At 40.1% G+C, this 17,126-nt stretch overlaps 1 protein-coding gene across 19 annotated transcripts in view; it reads right to left on the bottom strand.

Annotated features, from left to right (window-relative positions):
• The window catches only part of MSI2 (musashi RNA binding protein 2), a 2,403,248-nt gene that overhangs the window by 1,570,521 nt on the left and 815,601 nt on the right, over window positions 1–17,126 (bottom strand). For all 19 annotated transcript variants that reach the window (XM_044054616.1, XM_044054614.1, XM_044054627.1 and 16 more), the window contains one exon: window positions 9,751–9,843. In XM_044054616.1, the coding sequence (XP_043910551.1) occupies window positions 9,751–9,843 (93 nt within the window). The remainder of the gene's footprint in view (window positions 1–9,750; window positions 9,844–17,126) is intronic.

The following is a 17,126-nucleotide window of genomic DNA, read 5'->3' as shown; positions in this document are numbered from 1 at the left end:
GGTATTGGGTCTACTTCTAAACTTCAAACTTTCACAAGTTCGAATTTTTTATGGTAGAGACCATAACATCGAACTTGTAAAAGTTTGAACAGTTTAAAAGGAGATTGCCGTAAAGACTGGAACGGTATACTTAACGTTTTCCATGCTATAGTGCAATCTCATAGTTGATGCATTTAATTAGCTTGGAGGGTGGGGGGTGCAGGGGGGCTTGCCCCCCTGCAAAACTGAAAATGTTTTTAATTTTATTTGAAGTTCGATCTTATGGTCTTGTGACAATACGAAATTTAGAAGTCGACCCTGGGTATTATGGGCTGGCTGGGAAGGACTTTAGATTTAACAGTTTGAAAACAAATGAACCTAGTAGCAGAAGGAGACTTTGTTCTCCGGTTTACAAATTGCCACTCTGCTGTAGCTACAGTAAGGCAGTGATGTTCTCTTTAGCTATAACCAGCAAACATCATTAACTGCTTCTACAAATGAAAGGTTCTTCTATGATGCTGCAGTAATAACAGGGATAGGAGATTCTACTTACGCTTGGAGGATTCCATTACCCACTACACATCTGCCTTCTGGACAGAAAAAGTGGGAAATCATTCTTATCCAGAACAGTAGACTGTTAATTTTGGCCACTGAAAGTCTAAACACTGGCCAAGCCAAACAGGTAGAAAGTTGAAGATGTTTGTTGTCTCTACATTTTCATGGATATTACACAGGATGCGTCAGCTGGTGGGTACTTATGTGAGCTTTAGAAAAATTCTGAATACAATAGGTATGTGTGTGTGTGTGTGTGTGTGTGTGTGTGTGTGTGTGTGTGTGTCCATGCGTGTTCAGTAGCAGACACTTTTTTGTATCCATTTGGTGCAATGGTGTAGAACTATTTTGTTTTAAAAGTAGCTTTTATTAATACAAAAAATACAAAACAAAAAAAGCCACATAAGTTTTACGGCACTATGTCCCAGAGTGGTGACTGAAGGTATTGTTTTGTGTCATTGTTTTTACTCTACAATAATAAATTCCCCCCAGGTACCATTCCATCAGTTTATTCCAGCAATCTCATCATCTGCTGTCAACTAGAAACTGGCGACAGCTTCATCTGTTGATACACAATAACTAAAATGGGTACTTGCGTATTATCGCAACCAGATTTTGTAACTGATAATCTGACCGCGAAATGACTTTCTGCTTAAGTAAAAGGGGTGTGTGAATTCTTAAGTACTATTTTGCCACTTTGGGAATGACATGTAGGAAGAGGAACAACGGCAGATTTCGTTTTATCGGGTAGCGTCCTTTACCGCTTTCTGTGTGTGTTGTGCTTTGAGGTGGAACTGTAGGCTGTTGCTTTACTGACAGTACCAGGAAGCAGTGATTTAGGGTTTCTGTTCAAGGCTTTTTAGAAAAGACCTGAAGTGTGTGCGTCTGCCACTGTCACTGGAAGATCTTGGCCTTATATTTCCGTGTGTGAGTGTGTGCGTGTGTTCACAGCTTAGTTTAGGAGTTTCACTGAAGGAGTTACAGGTTTCGATACTGGCTTCTCATTTACAGACATTGGAGTGTGCAGGGCAGAGGTTCAGATCATCGTTATGTGTGCTACTACATTCAGAGAAAGTAAAGCGGCTCGGAAATGAACCATTTTCCTCTACCGAATCGAGCATAATGTAATCAGGTCTGCTCATCATATTTCACATGAAATTGCCACCAAATTTGTAACCTGCTGTAAGTAGAAATGTGATTGTGAAATGACTTTCTGCTTCAGTAAAAAGGGGTCTATAAAGGGTTAAGTACAGTTTTGCCACTTTGTGAAAGACATGTAGGAATATGGCATTCTTTATTCTGCTATGTTCATGTTATTTTGGCTGAAGTTACGGCGGTAAAGGATGCTACCAAGTAAGAGGACTTTGGCTGTTATTCTGGTTAGTGTTTCAGAGGCAAGGTGTGATTTGGACTTCAGAGACCCCTTTTTACTTCACTATACAGTCAGTCTGCGATAACATCAGGAACTACACGGGCTTAAAAATCTGGTTGCAATAATACATAAGTACCCTAAAATGATATGCAATCATCTAAAAGTATCTGCTTCCATTCTAAAGGATGTTTCATGCATCTAGACTTCTTCCTGTACTGGATTTTAAACACAGTGATTAATATACTTTCAAATATAAATCCCTTCTTTGCTCTATTTGTATTACTGTATGATGCCTGTAAAAATTGAATAGCCAAAGTGTATATTTCAAACTATAAACCTCCAACCTTAAAAAAAGACTTCAATTAACTTAAATGTGCACCAACGATGTCTAACATGGCTGTCAAAAAGATCTCGGCAGAAACAGCTAACCAAAGTATTTATTATACGTTTTATACGGCAACTGTTTTAATTCTGAACAGACATTAACAGCTGCTGCTTATTTTGTAATGAGCTTAAGCCACCACTTTTGGACACTATAAACATGTGTAAATATGAATGTGGGTGTGCAAGTGCATACTTGTAAGTGTGTGTGCGCTCGTGTGTCTACAGGACTGCACTTCCTGGAGACGGATGCTGTTTGGCGATACATCAGAGTGATGAGTGAACGAAGGCACCGAAGACAGAAAATAGCACCTGCAAGCACTTTCAATTTAATCCTGATGATGAACACTAACCAAGCAAGCAGAAACTTCGGAATAACTCACTTCAGTTCAACATATAAAACAATAATGCTGTTTGCCTTGCTTATTAGAAGTAAATATTATTTTTAGAAGATTGACCCTTAACCACATGAAATCACGATGGTGGTGTTACACCAAACAAGCCAGTTTAGTTTTATTTTACTTATTTTTTATTATTTTATAGGTATAGTCGCACACAGATTACGCAATTTAAAACAGAGGGGTCATGACAACATAAGGCTGATTTATGGAAATGACAAGTTATGTAATAATATACTACCATGTTTCAAATAAGTTTCTAACTAAAAACAGCTGTCATTATTAATACAGTCACTAACAGACATGCATGCGTTTATTACCTTACCATAGCAACCATATCATGTTATGGTAATAGGACTATCATAACAGAAAAGTCTGTGTCACCCTTTCTTGCCTTAGCCTACTTCCCCCAAAATATAGGGACAGGCAAAACACTATATGTGACACTAGACACCTCCACAAATGAGCATCTGCTATCCCTTTTACTCTATATACAACTCTATGCTTACAATTTCTATTAGATGTCAGAATAATTTCACAGCCGTATCCTGACACTTCAGAATGGAAGGGGAACACCTGAAGACCCCCTGGTCAATTACTTTGCCAGCTGACACTCTGACTTCTAAGGTTTACTCCTGAACCCAAATCATCAGGTCAGTACACACAGACATGCATGGAACATTCCCCAAGGTCAGGACCCCACTGAAACCATTTTCTGTGGGATGAGTTTTGGGAGTGCCCTGTGATTTAAGCTCATGAGTGAGATATGCATGAAATTACCAATTGTTAAGGTCAAGTCTGTGGCTACTAGTACAGACTAGGCATCTGGCTTCAGGTTCACCATTAATTCCAACTTGTTCCTCTGTTCTGGAGATGTCAAGCAAACAGAGCAGTATTAGCAAGACACAAGACTAGTCTTTCTGGAAATACTTAACAATAAAAATTGATCAGTGCCGAGGTAACAAGGACCTGATCAAACTACGACTTGTTTGCCCAAGTTAATTTAGAAGCTGCATGAAGTCTGGAAAATTCTAATAGAAATGACAATTAAAACATACATAGATGTAGTAAACAGTATTTCCAAGACCACAGTGCGACTTACTGCTTGTATCAGAACAAGCAACACGACATGAGTCATGAAGGAACATTCATTCTATTCTGCTCTGCATGTATGAACAGCGTCAGTTTAACTTCTCACTCAGTATTTATTACTTTACTTAGGTTCTGACAACTTGATGAGGGATGACGGATATAGGCCTATTTTCTTAGTTAACTGAAGGCTGGAAAAATTAACACAGTAAATGTCAATATCAGGCGACATCACACAACTGAAAGTAAACAGTAAAATCACAGTTAAGGAGTTAAAATAGTAAGTGAATGCAATAGCAAATTCTGTGAAGATGACAATGGTTGAAAACCTTCAATTGACAGAGAAGTAATGTAAAAGAAAAATGACGAAGCCTAAAGAGTTACACGAATGACATCTGTCACTCCCAACATTCAAGCTGTTGACTGCTAACTGGCAGCAATGTCAGGCCAATAAGCAGGTTATGACTGCATATTAAAAGAAATAGTATGAATCAGAAATGTTGACTGATGGAGACCAGAGTTCTTGAAGCATGAAGTACGCTAGGAAAAAATCAAGCCAGCATCTATATACACCAATGGTATGGCATGAATAAAAATACTCAAATCTGTGATTAGTACAATTTTCTGCAGTAATTCCTAGGAGGACTTTCAGACAGTACCAGCTAGGTGAGCTGTGGTTATCAGCAAGTCATACAAAGAAGGTACAGGAGCCACCAATGTCAGTCATGGTGCTCACAAAAAATGGAAAGACACCCCCTAAACATGCAATATATGCAGAACAACAGAGACAAGACATTCCAGTGATTGCACCCACTTCAGAAATCCACTAACTGTGAGACTTGCTTTCTAATTCTATCAAGAATGCCTTTGCAGCCCTGTTTTAAGTACACCTTCTTTAACACCAGAGATTCAGAATTGTTACATAGATTACAATCAGCTAAAAGTTGTGCAGCACTGTTAAAATGACCAGAAGGAGTATATTTTCTGTGGAGAACAACAAACAGCATACAGACACAGCAATCCTAAAATCTGGTATCAAACACAAGAAAGCTCTGGTTTTCAGTATGCACCGCAATGGTTCCTTGTCATTAATTCAGCATCCACCTTTAAATGGTGACTCTATATGCAAAGCATAAAGGACCATCATGGAGTCATAACATTTGCAATGTTTTTCACCTATCATATCTCACACTCTCAGGCCCACCAAAACTTGTGCTCAATAACAGAAGTCCAGTGGCTGGCGATTATGTGAGTAATCTGTTATTTTTGCTTTATAGTCTACAAAAGAACTCACACAGATAAGTAAAGTATGGAAATGAAAGCAAAACCTAGAAAAAAATGAGCAGAAAGCAGAATATAAACATTTTGCTGATTTTAGCATTTACATAACTTACACCCAGGCTTATCCTTTTCTCCTTTACAGAGTTCAGTAAGCTTTTATGTGTTTTACAGTGAACTAGTTAACTTTGAGTCACATTTTAGGTTATTAAACATGATAGCCTTCTGCCAATATTTATAAAGATCTGACAGTGAAAGCCTGCACGTCATATCATGAGCCAGCATACCAACACTAGATGCAAGGCTGCTTTGTAGACTGACAGCTGTGCACAAGATACAGAAGTCAAGTCAGGTTTTACTGTCACATTCTGTCACCTAAAGAAAATATCTGACATACCCTCCAAGGGAGATCAGAAGATTTTCTTGGTAGCTTGAGTACTTTTTTTTAAGGTATTTGTGAATTGTGCAGAGATGAAAAAAATGCATTTAACACGCTGGAAGGTTAGAACTGGGGAGAGTCGATGAGGTTTAAGATAATACTTTGTAAGCTTAAACACAAGGCACCATTTCCCAAACTACCCCCCCCCCCCCAAAAAAAAAAATGCATGAGAAGCCTGTACCTGAGCTACCTGTTAAGCGCACTTTACTAACTTACCTCGCTAACTATGTCAAGAATGAGAAAGCCCCAGTGGGCGGAAACCTACTTACAGGACAGTCCTGGGGAGAAAATCTCCAAATATGGACAGCAAACTGCCGCTGAAAAGATCGCTGTATAATCTAAACATCAGAGGTTTATAACATCACACAGTTATGCAAAATGCAACATACAGGGTTATGATCAGGTCTTTAATCATAACCATGTTATTATGTGCTCAAGGCATGGATGCCAAGAAATTCACCTCGAGAACAAAACTTGAGAGGCGAATCTTGGTATCCATGTCGAGAACACAACTGGTTATGATCAATGAGACATGATCATAACCCTTTGGATTGCATGGAGTTTTATCTCGTGTCTTACCTAATCCAAAAAAAAAAAAAAAGTGTTTTCCTAGCTTTCAAAGCCAGTAAAGCACTTAGCAAGTGCTGTCTCAGAGAGCAAGTGAATATGACTGCAGGAAGAAGCCACGGATGGTTTTTAAATACTGCCTTAATTTAAACAAGTTACATACAGTCTGCAAACTATTATGGATATAAGAGGAAAGACATGTAATGACAGTTAAGGATGCTTGAACACAACAGTGCTTAGGGTGTGTGTAACTAGAGGCAATGCAAAATACTATACCTATTGTAATAACAAGAAACCTCGACTTACAGAGATGTGCACAGAGCAAGCATTCAAACAGGTAACACGTCATACAAATTACAATAGAGAACACAAAAACACTTACTGTAGACTAAGACTCATGCAGACCTCGGAGAAAAAAATGAAAGGACAAATATATATGTTAGATTACGGGAAATGTGGAGTGAGAGATGTAGCATTGTTAAAGTACAGAAAGTAGAGAGAAACACAATCACAATAGACAAGACAGAGAAAGAGCGAGAGATGTGATTATTAGACTAGGGAAATGTAGACAGAGATTCCATTATGTTAAAGTAGGGAAACGTGGAAGGAGAGACCGGATTATGCTAGACAAGGGAAAGGCAGAATCAGAGATGCAATTACATTAAACTAGAAAAAGTAGGTATTGATGGTATTACAAATGTTCACACTTTTGCAACTTATGTCGCATGTAACTGTATCACCAAACACCTCCTCCTCCTACTACTACAACAAAAGCTGCAATGCTACTGCAGTCTACACAAAATAATACAGCACAGTGTCTGCCTGCCAGCTCTTACCAAAATAGGGCAATACTTCATAAAAGTCAAGTTATGCTGTACACCTTACAAAAAAGGGCTTTCTGCTTGTAAAGTCAGCCTGGCAGGGAGTGGGGAAATTGCAATATGAAAACTGACAACTTTGTTAGCTTTGTTTTAAAGATAATCTGTGTGGATTTACTGGCCTTATCGCTTTAACAAAGGAAAACCATCATTGTATGCTGGCACCACTCCAGTAAATACCATGTGACAAGCATGCATTAAGAAACAAACTGTCATAACGGATTCACTGAGTCCCATTTTAGTAACATAATAATACTATAATCTGCTGTTAATAAAGAAATAAATCATACAAGTATAGTAAACCTGCATTTATAATATAATGATAAACTGCTCTGTTCTAGAGTAACAATTACATTTTTACAGCAACTTTTTATTGACACGTAATTGTGTTTTCTAACTTGTATTGTGTAAAGCCAGTTGTTTTCAAACAAAACCACTGAATGAAAAAATGCTACCTGTTTAAATCAAAGCATGTATGCAGGAGGAAATTAATTCATCTGAGTATGATACCGACATATTCTTATAATATTACAAGGAGCTCAACCTCTGCAGTCACTAGTAAGTAGCTACTTGCCTAGTGTTCGTGGTCAAAAGGCTGCACTTCTGCCAGTCCTTTAATGGAGCTAACTAGATAGTGGTCAGCTTGTTTTGATGCTTAGATGAAAAGCTTTTACTAAACAGAGGAAGTTTGTTATGGTGCAGGAAGCCCATGCTGGGATAATGTGGGTATGTAAGCCCAAGCTAGTGATGGTAACCCCTGTTGCTACACGTGTGGGGAACACACATGGGTGGACTTAAGGGCAGGAGTAGAACCTGAGTCATGCAAGAGGTCATATCACCACCAGGGGCAGTGTTAGGCCATAAAAAGGTAAAATGCACTCACTGCTGGGATGCTAGCAATAGAATAAAGCACTCTATGGCTAACTGCATGACAGCCCCCCCACCCCAGACAGTATACGCCTGATCAACGGGAGACTTGATGGTCAACAGGCATGGGAGCAAGAATGATACACAAAAAAAGACAGCTTAAAGTTAATATACTTTGATGTCGTAATAATTTGCAGTTCTTATGTGACAAGTTATTCTTTTTTGAAAATATTTTGTATTCTTTAATTTAATGGTGTGCCACAAGAATTTTATTCCTCTCTCAAGTACCGTCTGTCTCATCTTGACTACAAAATACCAGAGCAATAAGCAAGTAGACAGTAAGGGAAATACTGCAGTTATAAAAATCTCACCAAGTACCTCCACAAGGTTTAGGTAGGCTTCATTTTCTTTTCTTTTTTTTTTATAACATAGTCCAGCAATGTGTGAACTAATGAAAAACTCAAGACTGTTATTCAAGATGGAATAAACCCATCATCTGCATCTGCTAGCTGTCTGTATACTATACCAGATTTTGTAAAAAAAATAAATAAATAAATAAATAAAAATAGTGGTATTGCTTGACAACTTTCCGTGTGGCATCATCTCTGAAACCAGTGCCTGATTATTCTGTTCTATAATAGGGAGTGATGGTTGTAGAAATAGGTCAGCAGCCCCTAGCTAAGCTACTGGCCCATGCAGTTCCCAGAGCAGAAGAAATCTGCATGGCAATACAAACTTAAAGAATTACTGAGGCAGACAGAAAAAGAACACTATAACACAGCTACACACTTCAGCTTTAACCACAGTTTCAGCAGCAGAGTTCCAGAACACACAAGTAAAACAGGCGTTCTCACAAAGAAGTTACGTGGACTGTGTTATGGGATACAATAAAGCAAGCCCCACTGAGGGGGATGGGCAGCAACTTCATAATGTATCATCCATCAGTCCTGGTCCTACAATTTCAGAGAAACTGGAGATGCTTCCTGTAGCAGGATTATGACACAGGGGACTTAAAAATAAATCTTACTGCATGCTCTTGGGTTTGTCTAAATGGCTCCTGCTGGCGAACGACTACTGCTAACCTAGAAGCTAGTTTTGACTTCTGGCAATTCAATCTCTGCTGCACTCCCTCGTGTGCTTAGCATGGCTGGCTTCTAAAGTGGGCCATCTGCAGTCCGCACAAAACGCTATGTACCAGATGAATATATTTCATGTGGCAGTTACAGAGTTCATATTAGAAATTAAAATGAAGGGGAAAGCAGACCCTTGCTTTTTCACATTTAGCAAAATGTACCTTAGATTTCCATTTAAAGACACAGCCTGGTGACTGCATCTTCAAATAAATGTGTATCATGAACACTTGTCACATATTACAATAGCCTGCGTTTCAGTTCAGATGCTTTGGATGGTGTGCATTTTTCTTCTTTTCTATATCCCATTTTTCAGTTTTACTAAATAATTCCACTTTAAACCAACCAAAGAAAAACACATTTTTTTCATTCAACTGAAAGTGTTGTAAATGCTAAACATTAAACACTGCAATTTGAAAAAAAATAAGAAAAAAGCTACAAAGTCTTTCTTGTTGTGCAGTTGCAACTCTGTTCAGTTTATATGAAAACTGTTGTCTGTATATGAATAAAGCATGACTTAATGAGTTAAATTACTTCCTTAACTGAAACATTGTGGGCTTTCAGTAATTCTCACGTCTGCATACTCTGACTGACCCAGCACCGTCTTAGTTTTCTTTACATATGTGCACTTGAGGGTGGATTGCAAACTGATCTCCGTTTACACTTGTGAAGACAGTGAATTTTGTCCTTGTGCTTAATTTTTTAACCAAATTTCCCTTCCCTGCTTGCTGCTACAAATAACCTTAGCTAATACACTGAACAAAAGTCAATATATCGCATTAAACTTGCATATTTCACAGCTCTATCATTTACGACTTACCTTGCCAAACTGCTCGAAGTATTGCTTTACGTCATCCACTACTGTGTTAGCAGATAATCCCCCAACAAATATTTTCTTTGTTCGTGTAACCATCTAAAAACACAAGAGTAAAAATTAGATTACTTGGAAACACGATTAAGGCACTGTAACAAGTAGTGCATAATTCAGCAGATAAAAAAAATGTCAAAACTGTTTAAACATTTCATTTTTATTTTCTAACCAAGGTATCATTCACCAAAATCAAAACATGGCAAGTTTGTAAACCAAAAGAATGTCAGTTCATGATTAAAAAAAATAAAAACAAAAGTGTGCCCATGCACATCTAAAAAATAAATAAAAATAAAATAAAAACATAAGTATGTCCATGCATGGCCTGATGGTGTCAACACTACAACCGCAGAAATTAGTACATGTAGCATTATAAGACGGTACTACACAACTGATTAGCCTTCACTTTTCTCCGGTATTAATACCTAGCTAGTATTACTTGAAAGAGGAACCACATTCTTCCCTTACTGCATACGAGTCCTCTTTGCACAACCAGAAAGTACAGTTTTGTACACTTACCATAAATGTAGATGTTCGAGTGCATTCACTGTTGCAGTCATTACATTTGGGTTATCTGCCTGCAGGTAGCCCTCAGCAGGCCTGAATATCAAAGTCTTGGATTCCTGCGTCGGATGCTGTCTCTTCTTCCATGACGTCAGGTCGTCAGGGGTATAAAACATGCAGCCGATGCTATTACATCAGTTTTTCCTGCCCCAGATGTCAAGTGCCCCCATAATGGAAAGCAATTATATGTTAGATTACACCTTCAACAAAAAGCAAATACACCAGAAAGTTGAAATACACTAAACAAGAAGAAAAGTCTAGTCAAGAGAAGTTAGGGGGCTGGAGGGAGGGTAACCAGGACTGCAACAGTGAATACACTCGAACATCTACATTTATGGTAAGTGTAAACAACTGTACTATGTTCTTCGTGTTTCACTGTTGCAGTCATTACATTTGGGTTGATTCCCAAAGCTAAGGAAGGGAGGAGAAAGTTAGAGAGCATTAGGACCAGCTATTAAGCCCTGCAAAACCAGCTCTGGATTTAGAAAAAACAGGCATGTGGTAATGCTTGGTGAAGGTATGTACAGAGCTCCAGGTAGCAGCTTCTAGGATGTCCCTGGTAGGGACACCTCTGAGAAAGGCTGTAGTGGTAGATGCAGCCCTGGAGGAATGTGATCTTATCCCCTGTGGGGTAGGTTTTCCATGGTGCTTATAGCAGAAATGAATGCAATGGGCTATCCACTTAGAAATGGTTTGCTTTGAAATGGCCTTCCCCTCTGCCCCTGCAGCAAAGCCAACTAGCAGCTGTTCAGATTTTCTGAGAGACTTAGTCCTGTCCAAATAACATCTAAGTTGTCTGTGCACGTCCAAAGAGTGCAGTATTCATTCTCCTTTGTTTTGTGGATTTGGGAAAAAAGTAGGCAAATGAATGGACTGATTAAGGTCCACACTAGACACCACCTTGGGCATAAAGGAATGATTGGTCCTGAGGGACACCCTGTCTGCATAGAAGATGATGAAGGGCTCTACTGCCATGAGGGCCTGTAATTCAGACACTCTTCTTGCTGAAGTGATGGCTAGAAGGAAGGCTGTTTTCCAAGAAAGGAATTTCAACTCTGCAGTTGCAGCTGGCTCAAAAGGAGGTAGAGTGAGCTTTTCCAATACAAAGTTAAGGTCCCAGGTTGGAGTAGGGGCTCTCCTGGGAGGTCTTAAATTTTTGGCCCCTCTGAGGAATTGCTTTAGCAGGGGGTGAGAGAAGAGGGGTGGTTCAGTATTATAATGTGCTGAAATGGCAGAGGCATGAATTTTAATTGACGAGAAGGCAAGGTCCTTGTGGAGCATCTGTGTTAAGTACTAAAGAATATGCGCTAAGCTCGGCACCATTGTGCCCCCCCCCCCCCCCCGAGTCTGGCTCCAGGAACAGTATCTTTTCCACTTTTCAGCATAGAAGTTTCTAGCACTAGGCCTCCAGAATGACATATAACACCTGCTTACTGAGGGATGCTATTGGAGAGCTCAAGAAATTAGCCAGACTGCAAGGTTCAGGGTTTGAAGCTGAGGGTGCAGAATCTGGCCCTCCTGCTGGGACAGCAGGGAAGGGGTCTGAAGCAGGTGCCATGGTTCCAGCAGTGACATATTGTGCAAGAGGGAGTACCAGTCCTGGTGTGGCCAGTCTGGTGCAATCAGTATTGTCCTTGGTTTGTCCAGTTTTATCTTTAGCAGAACCTTCGAGAGGAGAGGCAGAGGGGGAAAGGCATAAACTGAGAGGCTTTTCCCAGGTGAAGGGCAGTGCATCCACGTTCCAACAAGCTTGACTGTGGGAAGTCCTTGTGCAGAATTTGTCCAATTGGTAGTTCTGAGAGGAGGCAAACAGGTCTATTTCTGGATTCCCCCATTTGTTTCTCAAAAGGTTGAATATCTTTGGTTCCAGTTTCCACTTGTGTGGGTCCATGAGGTTTCTGCTTAGGTCATCTGCCAGTGAATTTAGCTTGCCTGGCAGGAATTGAGCTTGTAGGTGAACTTGGTAGCTCAAGGATGTGTTCCACAGAGTCATGGCTAGTCTGCAGAGTGGGTACGAATGGGTTCCCCCTGCCTGTTTATGTACCACATAACAGTGGTGTTGTCTGTCTTTACCAATAATTGTCCTGGAAAAATGTGGTCCTTGAAGGCTGTCAGGGAATTCTGTACACTAACATTTCTTTTTTGATTGACATTTAGGTGCATCTGACTCAGGTTCCATTTGCCCTGAATGCATTGCCCTGCCAAGTGAGCGCCCCATGCATAGTGTGATGCGTCTGGTGTTAGGGTTTGGGTGGCAGGGGGTAGAGTGAATGGGAGCGCCTTATTGTGGTAGCAGGCCTCTGCCCACCAAAGGAACTTTGTCTTTATAGAAGGAACGATAGGAATCATTGATTCCAGGTCCTGAGAATGTTGACACCATAGGATTTTTAGATACCATTGTAGTTTCCTCATATGCAGTCTTGCATATGGAATTAGTAGGATGCAAGAGGCCATGAACCCCAGGGCTTGCAGAATTTTCCTTGCAGATAGCTGGGTTTTGTGGCCAGTAGTTTGAAGTAGTCTGTCAAATAAACTTACTTCTGTGGCGTGATGTAAGGCATCTCGGAAGTTGTGTTCAAGCTTGCTCCAAGGAATACATCTTGTTGGCAGGGTACTAGATAAGATTTATTTTTGTTTATGGTGTACCCCAGTAAGGTTAGAAGTTTCTTTACAAATGCCAGATGTTTTAGTAGCATACCCTGGCTTTCTGCCTGAATTAGACAATCGTCCAGGTATGGTTATATTTGAATATTTCTTTGCCTGCAAAATGCAATGACTGGAGGTAGACACTTTGTAAATACCCTGGGTGTAGTAGATAAGCCAAAGGGAACTGCAGAGAACTGATAGTGCATGGAGCATGCTCTGAAGCGTAGGTATTTCCTGCAAGACTCCCTTATTGAAATGTGTAGGTAAGCTTCCTTTAAGTCTAAAGTTGCCAACCAGGTATCTTTGCCTAGCATAGGAAGCAGCTGTTGAAGTGTTAGCATTTTGAATTTTGGGATTACCAAAAAGGTGTTTAGAATAGAGAGGTCCAGGATAGGATGCCAGGAGCTGTCTTTTCTGGGTACCAGGAAAAGTCTTGAGTAAAAACTTTGTCCCCTTTGTTCTGCTAGGAGGGTGGCCTAATGGTTAAGGTGTTTGCCTTACAAACACAGGGTACAGGGTTTGAGTCTCACAAGGGATAATTGGCTAGGCTTAAAATGGCTCACAAGGGCAGCTAGCTTAGTACTACTCTATGAACCTATGAACCTATAGGCTTAAAATGGCTCACAAGGGCAGTTAGCTTAGTACTACTCTATGAACCTATGAACCTATACTTAAAAGAGAGAGAAAGTACAGTTGTGTACACTTACCATAAAATGTAGATGTTTGAGTGTATTCACTGTTGCAGTCATCACTTTTGGGTTATCAGTTGCTGTCCCTTCTTCCGTGACGTCAGGTCATCAGGGGTATAAAACATGCAGCCGACGCCATTACATCAGTTTTTCTTGACCCAGATGTCAGGTACCCCCTTAATGGGAAGCAATTAAATCTATAAATATACAAGGTTATACCTCCAACAAAAAAGCAAATACACCAAAAAGCTTTTGAGCATAATAAAGGAGAGTAGAGGTATAGCCAAAAGAAGTAAAGGGGCTGGAGGGAGGGTAACCAGGACTGCAACAGTGAACACACTCGAACATCTACATTTATGGTAAGTGTACACAACTGTACTATGTTCTTTGTGTTTCACTGTTGCAGTCATCACTTTTGGGTAGATTCTCAGAGCTAAGGATGGGAGGAGGAATTTAGATAGCATTAGGACCAGCTAGAAGGCCCTGCAAGACTGCAGTGGCAAAGCCAGCTCGGAATTCAGAGAAAATTGGCAGATGGTAATGCTTGGTGAAAGTATGTACAGAACTCCTGGTAGCAGCTTCTAAGATGTCCCTGGTAGGGACGCCTCTGAGAAAGGTTGTAGAGGTAGATGCAGCCCTGGTTGAGTGGGGTCTAATCTCCTGTGGGATAGGTTTTCCATGGTGTTTGTAGCAGAAATGAATGCAATGGCCTATCCATTTGGAAATGGTTTGCTTTGAAATAGCCTTCCCCTCTGCCCCTGCAGCAAATGCCACCAGAAGTTGGTCAGATTTCCTTTGAAGTTTAGTCCTGTCCAAATGGAATCTAAGTTGTCTGTGCACATCTAAGGAGTGCAGTATCCGTTCCCCTTTGTTCTGTGGATTAGGAAAGGAGGTTGGCAAATAAATGGACTGATTGAGGGCCACACTAGATACCACCTTGGGCATGAAGGAGGAATTGGTCCTGAGAGACACCCTGTCCGCATGAAAGATGATGAAAGGCTCCACTGCCAAGAGGGCCTGTAATTCAGATACCCTTCTTGCTGAAGTAATTGCTAAAAGGAAAACTGTTTTCCAAGAAAGGAATTTTAAGTCTGCAATAGTAGCTGGCTCGAAAGGAGGAAGAGTGAGTTTTTCCAATACAAAGCTAAGGTCCCATGCTGGAGTTGGAGCTCTCCTGGGTGGTTGTAAATATTTGGCCCCTCTGAGGAACTGCTTAAGCAGTGGATGGGAGAAGAGGGGAGGTTCTGTGCTATAATGAGCTGAAATGGCTGAGGCGTGAATTCTGATGGAGGAGAAAGACAGGCCCTTGTGAAGCATCTCAGTTAAGTATTGTAAAATCTGAGGTAAATTGGGCACTGCTGTGCTCATCCCTTGAGATTGGTTCCAGGCACAGAATCTTTTCCATTTTACAGCATAAGATTTTCTAGTACTAGGCCTCCTCGCCTCTAAAATGACAGCCATCACTGGTTTACTGAGGGTTGATAAAGGAGAGATTAAGTAATTAGCCAGGCTGCTAGGTTCAGTGTTTGAAGCTGAGGGTGCAGGATCTGGTTCTCCTGCTGAGACAATAGGGTAGGAGTCTGGGGCAGGTGCCATGGGTCCAACAGTGACAGGCTGCACAAGAGGGGGTACCCATTGTTGGAGTGGCCAGTCTGGTGCAATCAAAATCGTCCTTAGTTTGTCTTGTTTGATCTTTAGTAGTACTTTGGAGAGCAGAGGCAGAGGAGGAAAGGCATAAACTGACAGATGAAAGACAGAGCATCCACTTTCCAAGCTTGTTTGTGGGGAGTCCGTGTGCAAAATTTGTCCAATTGATAGTTTTGGGGGGAGGCAAACAGGTCTATATCTGGGCTCCCCCATTTGCTTGTCAACATGTTGAAAATCCATGGTTCCAGCTTTCACTCGTGTGGGTCCATGAGGTTTCTGCTTAGTTCGTTTGCCAGTGCATTCAGTTTTCCTGGCAGGAATTGAGCTTGTAGATGCAGTTGGTAGCTCAGGGCTGTGTTCCACAATGCCATGGCTAGTCTGCAGAGGGGGTAAGAATGTGTATCTCCCTGCTTGTTTACATACCACATAACAGTGGTGTTTGTCCGTCTTTACTATTAATTGTCCTGGAAGAATGTGGTCCTTGAAGGCTGTCAGAGCATTCTGTACAGCTAACATTTCTTTTTGATGGATATGCAGGTGCATTTGATTTGGGTTCCATTTGCCCTGAATGCACTTCCCTGCCAGGTGAGCCCCCCCATGCATAGTCTGATGCGTCTGTTGTTAGGGTTTGGGTGGCAGGGAGTAGTATGAATGGCAGTCCCTTGTTTTGGTGGCAGACCTCTGCCCACCAAAGAAACTCTAGGCGTAGGCAAGGTATGATAGGAATCATTGCTTCTAGATCATGAGAATGTTGACACCATAGGCTTTTTAGATACCACTGTAGTTTCCTCATATGCAGTCTTGCATATGGAATTAGAAGAATGCAGGCGGCCATGAACCCCAAGGCTTGTAGTATTTGCCTTGTAGATAGCAGGGTTTTTGTGGCCACTTGTTTGAAGTAAGTTGTCAAATGAATTTGTTTCTCTGGTGTGAGGAAAGCCATCTAGGAAGTTGTATTCAAGCTTGCTCCTGGGAATATAATTTGTTGACAGGGTACCAAGTGTGATTTCTTTTTTTTCCCAATAATAAATCTTTATTGTTTTATCATTTTCAATACAAATTCCAAACAAATACAAGATTGAAAATAAAAAACAACTAATGCATCTAACAATAACACCATAACATATATACAACATTTACATGAATGCTTCCACCTGCAACACAAGTTTATACAAAAAGATATAAAAATAATTGAGATTAGTTCAAGTATTACACAATTTGTTGTTGCAAAATTCTCTTACAGAGTATAAATAACTCATAATAGATTTAGGTTTAAAATATTACACTAATATGATATTAAACACTTGTTCCCATATTTTCGGGTTATTGATATTTTTATTGTGTTGATGTAGAAGTAATTTGTGGGCTAATATACATCTCATAGCTAGAATTTTAAAGTTAGTTTGAGATGGGTTTAACCAATCAGTAGCTATATATAGTTTCATTAATAAGAAGATATTAATAATTATGATACTTTGTGATCTAGAAAGTTCTTTTGGAGGGATATGCAAAATCATAAATTTCCATGAAAGTATTGTACTTTGATAACCCATCTTTTGAAGTTGTATTTTTAAAGAGTTCCAAAGTTTATAAATGCATTTGCAGCTCCAGAACATATGAAGAAGATCAGCAGGTAGGTCTTTACAGACTGGACAATTTGGGGAGTTTTTAGAATTGAATTTATGCAGGCTAAGGCGTGTATAATACGCATTATTCCATATCATAAGCTGAGTATACATCAACTTTTGAAGAGAGATAGATTTTGTTGTCAAATCTATTGCT

Source organism: Protopterus annectens, chromosome 13.part0, assembly GCF_019279795.1.
Source record: "Protopterus annectens isolate FY-2018-M chromosome 13.part0, PAN1.0, whole genome shotgun sequence".
NCBI lineage: Eukaryota > Metazoa > Chordata > Ceratodontiformes > Protopteridae > Protopterus > Protopterus annectens.
Note: the sequence above shows the minus strand (reverse complement) of the source record. Positions and strands in the feature narration are given on the sequence as shown.